Below are 15,715 nucleotides of genomic sequence, written 5' to 3'. Positions count from 1 at the left end.
GCGATGAACATTGGGGTACACGTGTCTCTTTCATTTCTGGTCTCCTTGATGTGTATGCCCAGAAGTGGGATTGCTGGGTCATAAGGCAGTTCTATTTCCAGTTTTTTAAGGAATCTCCACACTGTTCTCCATAGTGGCTGTACTAGTTTGCATTCCCGCCAACAGTGTAAGGGAGTTCGCTTTTCTCCACACCCTCTCCAGCATTTATTGCTTGTAGGCTTTTGGATTGCGGCCATTCTGACTGGCGTGAAATGGTACCTCACTGTGGTTTTGATTTGCATTTCTCGGATAATGAGTGATGTTGAGCATCTTTTCATGTGTTTGTTAGCCATCTGTATGTCTTCTCTGGAGAAATGTCTATTTAGTTCTTTGGCCCATTTTTTGATTGGGCTGTTTATTTTTCTGGAATTGAGCTGCAGGAGTTGCTTGTATATTTTTGAGATTAGTTGTTTGTCAGTTGCTTCATTTGCTATTATTTTCTCCCATTCTGAAGGCTGTCTTTTCACCTTGCTTATATAGTTTCCTTTGTTGTACAGAGGCTTTTAATTTTAATTAGGTCCCATTTGTTTATTTTTGGTTTTATTTCCAATATTCTGGGAGGTGGGTCATTAGAGGATCCTGCTGTGATGTATGTCGGAGAGTGTTTTGCCTGTGTTCTCCTCTAGGAGTTTTATAGTTTCTAGTCTTACGTTTAATCTTTAATCCATTTTGAGTTTATTTTTTCTGTTTCTTCCTGGTTCAGTTTTGGAAAGTTGTACTTTTTCTAAGAATTTGACCATTTCTTCCACGTTGTCCATCTTATTGGCATATAATTGCTGATAGTAGTCTCTTATGATCCTTTGTATTTCTGTGTTGTCTGTTGTGATCTCTCCATTTTCATTTCTAATTTTATTGATTTTTTTTAAGTTTTTTATTTTTTTAATTTTAAAATCTTTAATTAGATCTTTCTCCCTTTGTTTCTTGGTGAGTCTGGCTAATGGTTTGTCAATTTTATTTATCCTTTCAAAGAACCAGCTTTTGGCTTTGTTGATTTTTGCTATGGTCTCTTGTTTCTTTTGCATTTATTTCTGCCCTAATTTTTAAGATTTCTTTCCTTCTACTAACCCTGGGGTTCTTCATTTCTTCCTTTTCTAGTTGCTTTAAGTGTAGAGTTAGGTTATTTATTTGACTGTTTTCTGTTTCTTGAGGTATGCCTATATTGCTATGAACTTTCCCCTTAGCACTGCTTTTATAGTGTCCCACGGGTTTTGGGTTGTTGTGCTTTCATTTTCATTCGTTTCTATGCATATTTTGATTTCTTTTTTGATTTCTTCTGTGATTTGTTGGTTATTCAGTAGCGTGTGGTTCAGCCTCCATATGTTGGAATTATTAATAGTTTTTCTCCTGTAATTGAGATCTAATCTTACTGCATCGTGGTCAGAAAAGATGCTTGGAATGATTTCAATTTTTTTGAATTTAGCAAGGCTAGATTTATGGCCCAGGATGTGATCTATCCTGGAGAAGGTTCCATGTGCGCTTGAGAAAAAGGTGAAATTCATTGTTTTGGGGTGAAATGTCCTATAGATATCAATTAGGTCTAACTGGTCTATTGCATCATTTAAAGTTTGTGTTTCCTTGTTAATTTTCTGTTTAGTTGATCTGTCCATAGGTGTGAGTGGGGTATTAAAGTCTCCCACTATTATTGTGTTGTTGTTACATTATGTACTGTCCTTCTTTGTCTCTTTTCACAGCCTTTGTTTTAAAGTCTATTTTATCTGATATGAGTATTGCTACTCCTGCTTTCTTTTGGTCTCTATTTGCATGGAAAATCTTTTTCCAGCCCTTCACTTTCAGTCTATATGTGTCCCCTGTTTTGAGGTGGGTCTCTTGTAGACAACATATATAGGGGTCTTGTTTTTGTATCCATTCAGCCAGTCTTTGTCTTTTGGTTGGGGCATTCAACACACTTATGTTTAAGGTAATTATTGATAAGTATGATCCTGTTGCCATTTACTTTATTGCTTTGGGTTCGAGTTTATACACCCTTTTTGTGTTTCCTGTCTAGAGAATATCCTTTAGCATTTGTTGGAGAGCTGGTTTGGTGGTGCTGAATTCTCTCAGCTTTTGCTTGTCTATAAAGCTTTTGATTTCTCCTTCATATTTGAATGAGATCCTTGCTGGGTATAGTAATCTGGGCTATAGGTTATTTTCTTTCATCACTTTAAGTATGTCTTGCCATTCCCTCCTGGCTTGAAGAGTTTCTATTGAAAGATCCGCAGTTATCCTTATGGGGATTCCCTTGTGTGTTATTTGTTGTTTTTCCCTTGCTGCTTTTAATATTTGTTCTTTGTGTTTGATCTTTATTAATTTGATTAATATGTGTCTTGGGGCATTTCGCCTTGGGTTTATCCTGTTTGGGACTCTCTGGGTTTCTTGGACTTGGGTGATTATTTCCTTCCCCATTTTAGGGAAGTTTTCAACTATTATCTCTTCAAGTATTTTCTCACGGTCTTTCTTTTTGTCTTCTTCTTCTGGGACTACTGTGACTCGAATGTTGGGGCATTTAACACTGTCCTGGAGGTCTCTGAGATTGTCCTCATTTCTTTTTTGAAGATTTTTTGAGATTTGTCCTCGTTTTTCTTTTTTCCTCTCTGATTCATTTATTTCTACCATTCTCTCTTCTACTTCCCTAATCCTATCTTCTGCCTCTGTTATTCTACTATTTGTTGCCTCCAGAGTGTTTTTGATCTCATTTATTGCATTATTCATTATATATTGACGCTTTTATATTTCTTCTACGTCCTTGTTAACACTTTCTTACATCTTCTCAATCCTTCTCTCCAGGCTATTTATCTATGATTCCATTTTGATTTCAAGATTTTGGATCATTTTCACTGTCATTATTTGGAGTTCTTTATCAGGTAGATTCCCTATCTCTTCCTCTTTGGTTTGGTGGGCATTTATCCTGTTCATTTACCTGCTGGATATTCCTCTGCCTCTTCATCTTGTTTATATTGCTGTGTTTGGAGTGGTCTTTTTGTGTTTTGGCAGTTTGTGGAGTTCCCTTTATTGTGGAGTTTCCTCGCTGTGGGTGGGGTTGTACGGGTGGCTTGTCAACATTTCCTGGTTTGGGAAGCTTGTGTCAGTGTTCTGGTGGGTGGAGCTGGATTTCTTCTCTCTAGAGTGCAATGAAATGTTCAGTAATGAGTTATGAGATGTCAGTGGGTTTGGAGTGACTTTGGCAGCCTGTATATTGAAGCTCGGGGCTGTGTTCCTGTGTTGCTCGAGAATTTGCGTGGTATATCTTGCTCTGGAACTTGTTGGCCCTTGGGTGGTGCTTGGTTTCAGTGTAGGTATGGAGGCGTTTGATGAGCTCCTGTCAACTAATATTCCCTGGAGTCAAGAGTTCTCTGGTGTTCTCAGGGTTTGGACTTCAGCCTCCTGCTTCTGGTTTTCAGTCTTATTTTTACAGTAATCTCAAGACTTCTCCTTCTATACAGCACTGTTGATGAAACATCTAGGTTAAAGATGAAAAGTTTCTCCACAGTGAGGGACACCCAGAGAGGTTCACAGAGTTACATGGAGAAGAGAAGAGGGAAGAGGGAGTTAGAGGTGACCCAAATGAGATGAGGTGGAATCAATAGGAGAGAGCAAGCTAGCCAGTAATCACTTCGTTATGTGTACTCTACAGCTGGACCTCTCAGAGATGTTCATGGAGTTATACAGAGAAGAGAAGAGGGAGGAAGGAGACAGAGGTGGCCAGGAGGATAAAAGGGGTGAATCAAAAGGAGAGAGACAGATCCAGCCAGTAATCAGTTCCCTAAGTGTTCTCCACCGTCTGGAACACACAGAAATTTACACAGTTGGGTAGAGAAGAGAGGGGGTAGGGAGGAGACACAGGTGACCTGGTGGAGAAAAAGGAGAGTCCAAAGAGGGAGAGAGCAGTCAAGCCAGTAATCTCACTCCCAAGTAGAAGTGGGTACTGAAGATTGGGTTCTTAAAGGTACAGAATTGATAACAAATACCAAAAAGCAAAGATTAAAAATCTAGAGTAGAGTTTGGAATTTCAAAAATACAATATTAAAGAAAAGAAGAAAAAAAAGAGAAAAAAACAAAGTCACAAAAATTAATTAAAAAAAATATGAAGTTTCCTTTTTAAAAATGGGGTCTTTTTTTTGCAAAGTAATAGTAGGTTATAAAAGTGAAAATTAAAGGAGTAATAGAGGACTTAAAAATTCTTAAAAATTAAAAAAAAAGAATGATTGTAAAAATATATCTAGGACTTTTTCTGGTGTTGTGGGCAGTGTGGGGCCAGTTCATTTTTGGATAGTTCCTTGGTCTGGCTTATGTTTCTCAAGATCTACAGGCCCCTTCCTATGTAGCCGGTACTAACGACAGGGCTTTAATCTATTGCACCTGTACTTCCAAGGCGTTCACTCTGTTTTAGCTTCTTCTGATTGCTCGTCTCTTCAGTGTCTGATTTCCGCCCTGACACAAAGTGGGTGGTGGTGGACACTTTTTTCAGGCTCACTTGTTCAGTCGCGCTGTGGGGAGGGAGGGACACTGCAAACAAATAACATTGGCGTGTGCTCACAGTGCATCAGCCACACTGAGCCTGCCCCTGTTCACAGAGCGTGTACCCTCCCTGCTCACACTGCTCAGGCCCTAGGTTGCTCTGCCGGGAACAGTCCAAGGCCGGCCCTGGGCTGCATGCCCCTCCCAGGTCTAAGCTGCTCAGGTTCAGGCACTCGGGTAGTCCCCAGAGGTGCAGACTTGGTTGGGCCTGCATTTTGTGCCCTTCCCACATCCGAGCAGCTCAGGTGATGAGGTGTTTGGCGAGCGCAGTCGCTGTGACTTACCGCCTCCCCCGTCCCTGCCACTCGGTTTTCTGGGTGTACAACCGGCGCACCTTCTCAGGTGGATGTTGACCGTCCAGAACCCCAAGAAGTCTTAGTTAGCAAAGAAGCCTGCTTGCAGTTTGGTAGATAATGTCTCTCTGGGGCCGCGATTGCCCCCTTTTGGCTCTGGCTGCCTGTCACCGGAGGGGGATAGTCTGCAGCCGGCTATCTCTGTTCAGACCTTTGTTCTGTGCACGGGCCTGGTGGTGTCTTAGGTTAGAGCTGGCTTTTCGCGTGGTAGTTATCCCACAGTCTGGTTTGCTAGCCCAAGTTAGTTCGCTCAGATTGCGCTCGGGGCATTCAGGCCAGATCCTTGGGCTCATAATCTGTGGGGTTTAATTATTTATTTATTTTTCCTCCCTGTTATGTTGCCCTCTGTGCTTCCAAGGCTCGCCACAGACTCGGCAGGGAGAGTGTTTCCTGGTGTTTGGAAATTTCTCTCTTTTTGAGACTCCCTTTCCGGGACGGAGCTTTCTCCCTACCTCTTTTGTCTCTTTTTTTTGTCTTTTATATTTTTTCCTACCTCCTTTCGAAGACAATGGGCTGCTTTTCTGGGTGCCTGATGTCCTCTGCTGGCATTCAGAAGTTGTTTTGTGGAATTTACTCAGCGTTTAAATGTTCTCTTAATGAATTTGTGGGGGAGAAAGTGGTCTCCCTGTCCTATTCCTCCGCTTCCTCCTCACCTTTGTCTTTTAAGTGACAAAATGTAGATTTGTTTCAGGCCTTTCCATTCTGTTTGTCAGTTTGTCTCTCCTGATGCCAGCCTTGTTATTTTAATTACTTTAACTTTATAATAGTGTAAGTTTCCTAGCTTTGTTATTCCTCAAAATTATCTTGGCTCTTCTTTGATAAACTTGAACATTTCCATATCCCCAAAAAATACTAGGATTTAGACTGAGATTTTATTGACTCTATAGATCACTATGAGAATTTACATCTTTTTATACTGAAGCTTTCAGTACATGAAAATGGTATATTCCTTCAGTTATCTGAGTCATCTTTTATCTTAATGATGTTTTCAGTGCAGGTGTCATGCATCTGTTAGATTTGTTCTTAGATATTTAATTTTTAAAGTTGAAAAATGTAAAAGGTAGCAATTTTTAGAAATTCCATGTTCTTAACCATTTGTGCTGCCCCATGGGAGTTTAATTGATTTTTATATATTGACCCATGTATCCAGTGTCCTTGCTAAATTTACTTATTAATTCTAATAGCTTGTCTGAGGATCCTTTTAGAGTTTTTAGGGATATAATAATGTCATCAATGAATAAAGACAGGCTTATTATTTCCAGTCATATGAGACTTTTTTTGCATAACTGTATAGTTTAGGATCTCTAATGCAGTGTTGAATGGAAGTGGCACTAGTAGATAGCCTTGTCCTCTTCATGACCTCAGGAAGAAAATATCCAACATGCTCACCACTAATGTCTAATATAGGTACCCTTTAACAGATTAACGAAGTTCTATCCTAATCGCAGTTCACCAAAAACTTTTTTCTTCTAAGTCAGAAATGGGTCTAGAATTCTATCAGATGCTTTTTCTGTGTCTATTGAGATGATCCCTGAATTTTCCCCCATTTTTTTCTATTAATGTGGTAAATTAATTATGGGTCTGTGTTGAACCATCCCTGGATTCCCAGAATAAAGCAAATTTGATTAAGAACTGTTTTCTTTTTAAAAATATATATCACTGGATTTTATTAATATTTTGAATTCATGCTTACATGAGAGCGGGCCCTATGAGTATTGTTTTTATCATGTTTTTGGCATAAAGGTTATACTGGCCTCATAAGATAAGGTGGGAAATTCCCCCCACTTTTTTTCTATTATCTAAAAGAGTCTAGTAAGATGGGTTTCGTTTCTTCCTTTGGAAAAATACTCTGGTGAAGCTATCTCAGTTTGGAGCTTTTCTTATGGACAAGTTTTAAATTATTAAGTTTCTTAAAGTTTTAGGACTATTCAGGCTTTCTGTCTTTTCTTGTTTCTTTGGTTCATGGTGTTCTTCTCGGAACACTTTGGTTTTGTTCCCTTCAGCACTGAGACTGCTGACAGCTTTATTGTACTTTCAAAATAGAAATCTTTTTGAGGATTTCTGTTTGGTTTCTCTATCTTTTGGCCTTTGTTTACAAATTGGCAAATATCTCCAGAGGGGAAGGCAGCTCCAAATTCAGGCTTGCATCTTTGTTCTCTTCTTCTCTCTGGGATCTTGCTTGCAAGCATTTAAAGCTCTCTGTCTTTATAACCCTAAATTCCATATTTGGTCTCCCAGCCCCTTGAGACTATAAGAGAGCTCTATGCTATTTCCTAGCCTCTTAACTACTCTGCTTCTCATCTTCTCTGCCCTGTGTCAGTTATGAATCAGTAGCAAATTCCTTGAAAGGAGAAAGTAGCACAGAATATTGGTTTCAGTTTGCTTCAATCTCTTCTCTGCTGCTGCTAAATCTCTTCAGCCATGTCCAACTCTGTGCGACCCCATAGATGGCTGTTTTTTCAAGCCCTGGCTGCTTGACTGTGTTCTCACGCCCTGAAGTGGATACATTTCTGGTGTAGTTTGGCTTTTCTAGATTAGTTGTTCTAGGCAGTAGAGTTGATATGATACAGACTAGTCCCTCTCAGCTAAAAAATAGGCAAGCCTCTTAAGTTACTATGAACCTATTTCCTTATCTATAGATTTTGAATAATACCAGTTCCTCCAGAGGGGTGATTAAAATAATAATAATTTGTGCCTGGTACATAGTAGCACAAAAATATAAGCTAATATTATATTAATTTCAATAATAATAAATACTAAGCATCTCTGAAATTATAACATAAGTTAGGAGAAAACAAGTTTTTTCCTATAAAGGGCCATATCGCAAATATTTTAGCATTTGCAGGGACACACAGCCACCTGCTACTCCCCCTCCTCCACTCCCACAATAACTGGTAAAATGTAGAATTTATTCTTGACTCTGTGTACAAAAACAAGAGTTTGCCAAATATAAGCTGATGGGAAATAAGAATTTAGGTTCAACTTTTAAAATTATAACAAATACTTTGAATATTCAGTTTGACAGAAAATTAATCAGGTGATGTCAGTCTCTTGCTCACTATGCTGCAATCTCATTCAAAATAAAAACTGAAGTCCTAATAACGGACTTAAAAGACCCTACACAATAAAGTCCCTTCCTTTCTTCCCTTTTAGTTCTCTGACTTCATGTACGCTTTCTTTTTCATTTACTCTGCCGCTGCTACACTGGCCTCCTTGTTATTCCTCAAACTAGCCAGACAGGCTTCTGCCTCTGCAGGTTTGCATGTGCTAGTCTGTATGCCTGGAATGCTCTTTTCGCACACATTTGTTGGGTTTTAACATCATAAGTAGTGCATTCTTTTCGGTGCCCTCCATCACTTCCTTTTTCTTTTTCTTGCTGTATTTCTCTTTGACCTGCTCAAAATCTGTGACTTTCCATTGCCCATATTCCTTATCCTGGAATCTTATGTTCTCAAATATTGGTTCCAACATGCTTCTCCAACCTTATTTTGTGCTGCCTTTTTCTTTTTTTTAAATATTTAACATATATATATATAACACACACACACACACACACACACCCACCCACACACCTGTGATAAGGTATCTTACAACTGTCACCCAACAGCAAAGGTAATGTAGACTTCCAACCTAGCCACAGACTGTGATGCTGGTAGGCTCTTCCTTTCTTCAAAACTGAATGAGTCTTGCCAACACCACCAAGGGCAAATTGATCCGGAACTCCATTCATATTAAGTGGCCAGGGAAGTATGCTCATTCTCTACTAAGTATGGGACTCTCCTTCCCCAGCAAGGCAGGAGGTGGCCAGGTCTCCCCAACACTGGTGCCTGGTGCTGGCCCAGAAAGTGCTCTTTGTCCTGTGGCCTGGAGACTCCCTTTCCTGACTTTGCAACAGATAGCCCAACCTGGGGAGTTCCTCAGTGGTGGCTGACTCTTTGCGGCCCCATAGACCGTAGCTCGCCATGCTCCTCTGTACATGGAGTTATCCAGGCCAAAATGCTGGAGTGGGTAGCCATGCCCTTTTTCAGGGGATCTTCCCAACCCAGGGATCGAATCAAATCCAGGTCTCTCAAATTGCAACTCCCACTGCTAGGCACCAGCCCTGGTGGAACCAGAAGGAAATCAGGCAGACTAAAAGTACCACTGTGAATGCCCTGAAAATTAAATTTCATTAGAACTACAGCCTGAAAAAGCAGTGTAGGACATAGTACTAAATCTAAACAGAAAGATCACCCCCTACTATAAAAGATGTAAATAGGACCCAGAGTCTTCTAGTATAGTTAAAAAATGTTGACAAGAATTTTGAAAATCACCTGTCATATCAAGAACCAGGAAACTTACAACTTGAGTGAGAAAAGATAATCAATTATTAACACCAACATGAATCAGATTTGAAACTGACTAGGAATTTTAATAGATTTAAGGGACTAGATCTGATAGACAGAGTGCCTGATGAACTATGAATGGAGGTTCGTGACACTGTAGAGGAGACAGGAATCAAGACCATCACCAAGAAAAAGAAATGCAAAAAAGCAAAATGGCTGTCTGAGGAGGCCTTACAGATAGCTGTGTAAAGAAGAGAAGTGAAAAGCAAAGGAGATGTATGGCAAAACCAATACAGTATTGTAAAGTAAAATAAAGTAAAAAAAAAAAAAAAAAAAGAAAAGCAAAGGAGAAAAGGAAAGATATACCCATCTGAATACAGAGTTCCAAAGAACAGCAAGGAGAGATAAGAAAGCCTTCCTCAGCCAGCAATGCAAAGAAATAGAGGAAAACAATAGAATGGGAAAGACTAGAGATCTCTTCAAGAAAATTAGAGATACCAAGGGAACATTTCATGCAAAGATGGGCTCGATAAAGGACAGAAATGGTATGGACCTAACAGAAGCAGAAGATACTAAGAAGAGATGGCAAGAATACACAGAAGAACTGTACAAAAAAAATCTTAATGACCCAGATAATTACAATGGTGTGATCACTCACACTAACCTAGAGCCAGACATCCTGGAATGTGAAGTCAAGTGGGCCTTAGGAAGCATCACTATGAACAAAGCTAGTGGAGGTGATGGAATTCCAGTTGAGCTATTTCAAATCCTAAAAGATGATGCTATGAAAGTGCTGCAATCAATATATCAGCAAATTTGGAAAACTCAGCAGTGGCCACAGGACTGGAAATGGTCAGTTTTCATTCCAATCTCAAAGAAAGGCAATGCCAAAGAATGTTCAAACTACAATACAATTGCACTCATTTCACACACTAGTAAAGTAGTGCTCAAAATTCTCCAAGCTAGGCTTCAGCAATACGTGAACCATGAACTTCCAGATTTTCAAGTTGGTTTTAGAAAAGGCAGAGGAACCAGAGATCAATTTACCAACATCCGCTGGATCATCAAAAAAGGAAGAGAGTTCCAGAAAAGCATCTACTTCTGCTTTATTGACTATGCCAAAGCCTTTGAGTGCATGGATCACAATAAACTGTGGAAAATTCTGAAAGAGATGTGAATACCAGAATACCTGACCTGCCTCTTAAGAAACTTGAATGCAGGTCAGGAAGCAACAGTTAGAACTGGACATGAAACAACAGACTGGTTCCAAATAGGAAAAGGAGTACGTCAAGGCTGTATATTGTCACCCTGCTTATTTAACTTATATACAGAGTACATCATGAGAAATGCTGGGCTGGATGAAGCACAAGCTGGAATCAAGATTGCCAGGAGAAATATCAAGAACCTCAGATATGCAGATGACACCATCCTTATGGCAGAAAGTGAAGAAGAACTAAAGAGCCTCTTGATGAAAGTGAAAGAGGAGAGTGAAAAAGTTGGCTTAAAGCTCAACATTCAGAAAACAAAGATCATGGCATCAGGTCTCATCACTTCATGACAAATAGATAGGAAAACAGTGGAAACAGTGTCAGACTTTATTTTTTGGGTCCCCAAAATCACTGCAGACGGTGACTGCAGCCATGAAATTAAAAGACGCTTACTCCTTGGAAGGAAAGTTATGACCAACCTAGACAGCATATTCAAAAGCAGAGACATTACTTTGTCAACAAAGATCTGTCTAGTCAATGCTATGGTTTTTCCAGTGGTCATGTATGGATGTGAGAGTTGAATGATAAAGCTGAGCGCTGAAGAATTGATGCTTTTGAACTGTGGTGTTGGAGAAGACTTGAGAGTCTCTCGGACTGTAAGGAGATCCAACCAGTCCATCCTAAAGGAGATCAGTCCTGGGTGTTCATTGGAAGAACTGATGCTGAAACTGAAACTCTAATATTTTGGCCACCTGATGTGAAGAGCTGACTCATTTGAAAAGACCCTAATGCTGGGAAAGATTAAGGGCAGGGGGAGAAGGGGACGACAGAGGATGAGATGGTTGGATGGCATCACCAACTCAATGGACATGGGTTTGGGTAGACTCTGGTAGTTGGTGATGGACAGGGAGGCCTGGTGTGCTGCGGTTGATGGGGTCGCAAAGAGTTAGACACGACTGAGTGACTGAACTGAACTGAGGAATTTTAAAGTGGCCATCATAAAAATGTCTTAATAAGCAATTACAAATCTTTTGAAACAAGTAAATGAAATAGAAAATATCAGGAGAAAAAGAAAGTAGAAGTTACCAAAAAAGGGGGGAGGAAGCTTATAGAGCTACAAAATGCAATAATGGAAATTAAAGCAAAATGAACAAAATCTTAAGGACCTGGAGGACAATAACAAGAGATCCAGCATTCATAATCATCAGTGTCTGAGAAGGAGAGGGAATCTGAAGAAATAATAGTTGAAAACTTCCCAAATTTTGTAAAAGATGTAATTCTGCAAATTCAAGAAGCTGAGCAGGGACTTCCTGGGTGGTCCAGGGGCTAAAACACTGCACTCCAGTGCAGGGAGCCTGGGTTCAATCCCAGGTCAGGGAAATGCAACAAAGAGTTTGCATTCCGCAACCAAAGATACTGCATACTGAAACTAGGGCCCGGTGTAGCCAAATAAATAAATAAATATATTTTAAAAGCTGAGTGAATCTCAAATAGTATCAGTGTTCCCCACCCTCAAAACAAATCTTCTGTAAAATATGTTAAACTTTTGAAAACTAAAAGCAAAGAAAATATATTGGAAGCAGCCAGAGAGAAATGACACACTGCCTATAAAGGAACACCCAAGTCAAATGACAACAGATTTCTTAGAGTGTGGGAAAACAGATACTGTTATATACAGTTGGATTTTAACATGTTCATTTACTTTGCTTCAGTAGTTCAAGTTAATGGGAAGCTATTGATCAGAAATATGCTTAATTATCTACAGTGACATATTAAGAGAGGTGTTCGCTTATAAAAACTAGAAATAGCTGAGCTATGGCCCAATAATGGGGAATGTTTTAAAATAAAGTAATACGAAATAATACTTAAGAAAAAGAAAAAAAATCCTCAAAGAGCAAATACATTATTAAGCTAATTATTGGTCTAACTTTCATAACAGTTCTCAATTTAAAAATGTAGTGAGGATACATAACAGTGAACTCAACAGATACTTTGAATAATTATGAACTATAAACACACCCAAATGTAAATTCAAGGTACAGTAAAACAACAGAAAGTGAAAGTGAAGTCGCTCAGTCGTGTCCGACTCTTTGCGACCCCGTGGGCTGTAGCCTACCAGGCTCCTCCCTCCATGGGACTCTCTGGGCAAGAATACTGGAGTGGGTTGCCATTTCCTTCTCCAAAACAACAAAAGTAACATTTAATTCACTATTCTGATCACCAGAGCACTGATTTCTGTGGGTAATTGAGTTAAACATAATACATATGTATTTTTGAAAAGTAAAAATATATATATCAATGAAACATTTATAAATTTAAAAAAAAAAAGTATTTTCTGTCTATTCCTCAGGACCCAGCCTCATGCTATTCCTTCCATATTAACCATTCAGTTCAGTTTAATCACTGTCTCCTTTATACTCTGATACCCCATGAAATATACTAATAAATAATGTAGAAAAAAATTAAAGTTCACAGTATCTGTTACATACTTCAGCATCAAAATTTTAAGGTTAGAATCATACTGCTTATATTATTTATGCTATGTCCAAATAAGTGAAAATTAATATTTAGTAGGATTCAGTTACTTAAGCTATTGTTAGATGGACTTTATTTAAAGTTTTTTTTTTTAATTTTGTGTCTAACAAATATGTAATTTTATGTCTTTTTTTCTTTTCTAGATTTCTGGAGGTGGAAGTGGAGTTGATCTTTCAGTGCTAAATGAGGCTCGCAATATGGTGTCAGATCTTCTGGTTGACCCCACCCTTCCTCCGCAAGTCATTGCTTCCCTACGGAGTATCAGTAGCTTGATGGGTGCTTTCTCAGGCTCCTGTAGGCCAAAGATTAATCCCCTCACACCATTTCCTGGATTTTATCCCTGCTCTGAGATAGAGGACCCCGCTGAGAAAGGAGATCGAAAACTTCACAAGGTCAAAAATACAGTAATCAGTCAGCCCTATTTATCATGTTTAATAATGTTTTTGAGTTAAAACTGCTCCTTTAAATCTTAGATAAAATAGAATTTCTTTTTAAAGGGCTTCGTTCCTTTATAATACATTGAGTTGCTTGGGACTTCAGAGGTAGTTATAATTTCAAATAGTTCAGTATGAAGCAACCATTCAGTTTTCATTGTGAATAATATTACTGTAATTAGCAGTTATAACTTCATTGGTAGCAACTATTTTTTATTATCTTTAAGAAGCAGAGAACAGAAGGAAAATTTATTTTCAGGCTGTACAGCAAACTAGCAGTCAAATTGTGTCATTAATCTATTTTATTTTTTGGAAACCAGGAATTCTTTTTGGACCAATAAAAAAAAAAAGATCATTATAATAGTCATCTTATGACATTCCATAGCATTATTTTAAACTGATTTTCACATTTTTTTGGAACTCTCTACCTACCCACTGGAGATTATTGTAGCACAGTAGGCATTTATTTTTCCATCACTAGATATGGGATTGATTTTTCTTTAAAATCATTGACCCCAAATAGGATTTCCTTTAGAAAATAATAAACACTATTCTAAATAGGTATACATTATGCATGTTCAGAGTGCTTTTAATTCTTTTATTTGGCTATCAATAGTCAAATTGATACCTTTACCTGTAGTTAATATCATAAAACTTTAAAAATAGAAATATTTTAGAGATTATTTTAACTACTTTATTCTGCTGGTTAAAGAAACTAAGAGAAGATGAAATTCTAATCAGTTTTCATTGTAATAGTGTATACAGAGTTTAGAAAAAGTTAAATATAGTGTTTGGAGACTCTGATCATCAATTCATTTTGTTAATTCTCAGCATTGTTATATAGAAATGTTGAAAAATTAAGTAAGCCTGATTAAGGCAAAATTTTGGTAATTATTGATCACAAATTTAGATAAGTAGTTGTGATGCTTTTATTTTTAAAGTGTATAGAATAGCAGCTGCATTACTCAAAACCCAATGGAAGTTACACACATTATTTTAAAGCACTCTACCCATGAGAAAGAGGTTAATCACAGCATCAAATAGGGGTAGCAATAAATTCATCAATAAAATGATACATTTTGAGTTATTAATGGTTTTCATTTGGTATGTTGCTCTTCCTTTATATTTTCCATTGGCATTTGCGGTTTCAAATAGTAATTTTAAAAAGTAATAATTCTTAAAACTGTTAAGACATAAAAATTGCACTGAGGGAGTTCACTGGCAGCCTCATGGTTAGACTTCCAGGCTTTCTCCACTGTGGCCTGGGTTCAGTCCCTGTGGAGAACTGAGATCCTGCAAGCCATGCAGCCAGGCAAAGAGATGTTTAAAAATCACATTGTTATCAGTATTCTGTTTGTTACTATGTTTACTGTGTAGAAAAGCGTACTGGTACATTTTAGAAACATTTTAAACAAACAGGATGTCTAATTGCCTCATTTCCTGAACATTCTAGGTAATCAGGCTTATTTGAGTACTCCAATTTACTGATAGGAATAAGTCATAGAAGAATCAGGAAGTAACCCTTATTTCTTTTCTTTGTGTTCTTTTAACTTCTTACTTAAATTTCATATCTAATTTATCTCTGCTTTGGAAAAGAATATAAAAAGCCTGATGTTACCTAAAAGAGCAAAAGCATTTATGAAGAAAGTAAAGAAAAGGGACTTAGAAGAAATGATTTAAAGTAAATGTCTTATATGCATGATAAGAACTGAGAAAGAGTATATGGACCTAAATTATGGTCAGAAAGGATGTTACATAAACAACTTTTTCAATGTAAATGTAACTGACATGTTACATAAACAGCTTTTTCAATGTAAATGTAACTAACATTGAATCTTATAAAATCAACATCCTTGGGAAAACTTAAATATAAGACATATTTATCTCTCTGAGATGGTCTCATGTCTGCTCATAGGGGAAATTCATAAGAAGCAGAAACTGTTTTATGTCAGTTTCACTAAAACACCTATTCAGAGTGGTCAAAAATGGAATATTCTGGGTAAACATTTGGATTAACTGAGAATATTTTCAGAAATTAGGATAAATATTCTTAATGTGAAAGGTGTTCTGAATTTAATGTAGTCATTAATTCAGAAGCTCAGAACTCTGCAAGTTAGCCTCTATGTACATTAGCATTGTAGTTAAAATACAAAAGCTTTAGGAAATAGGGCTCATCCCTGATCCTAAGCTTGGCCTCTAAAAGTAGTTTCTTCAGGGTACATCTGCTTTTAAAATTATCAGTTGCTTATTTCTCATAAAACTATAAATAAAATGTACAAAAGAAAAAATTTTTGGTTAAACTATCA

General features: G+C 37.8%; 1 protein-coding gene across 1 annotated transcript in view; it reads left to right on the top strand.

Annotated features, from left to right (window-relative positions):
- The window catches only part of PDE3B (phosphodiesterase 3B), a 179,644-nt gene that overhangs the window by 112,454 nt on the left and 51,475 nt on the right, over positions 1 to 15,715 (top strand). Inside the window, exon 3 of the mRNA XM_069554317.1 lies at positions 13,119 to 13,367. Coding sequence (XP_069410418.1) covers positions 13,119 to 13,367 — 249 coding nt within the window. The remainder of the gene's footprint in view (positions 1 to 13,118; positions 13,368 to 15,715) is intronic.

Source organism: Ovis canadensis, chromosome 15 (assembly GCF_042477335.2).
Source record: "Ovis canadensis isolate MfBH-ARS-UI-01 breed Bighorn chromosome 15, ARS-UI_OviCan_v2, whole genome shotgun sequence".
Classification (NCBI taxonomy): domain Eukaryota; kingdom Metazoa; phylum Chordata; class Mammalia; order Artiodactyla; family Bovidae; genus Ovis; species Ovis canadensis.
The sequence above is the reverse complement of the archived record's forward strand: the minus strand, read 5'-3'. Positions and strand labels throughout refer to the sequence as shown.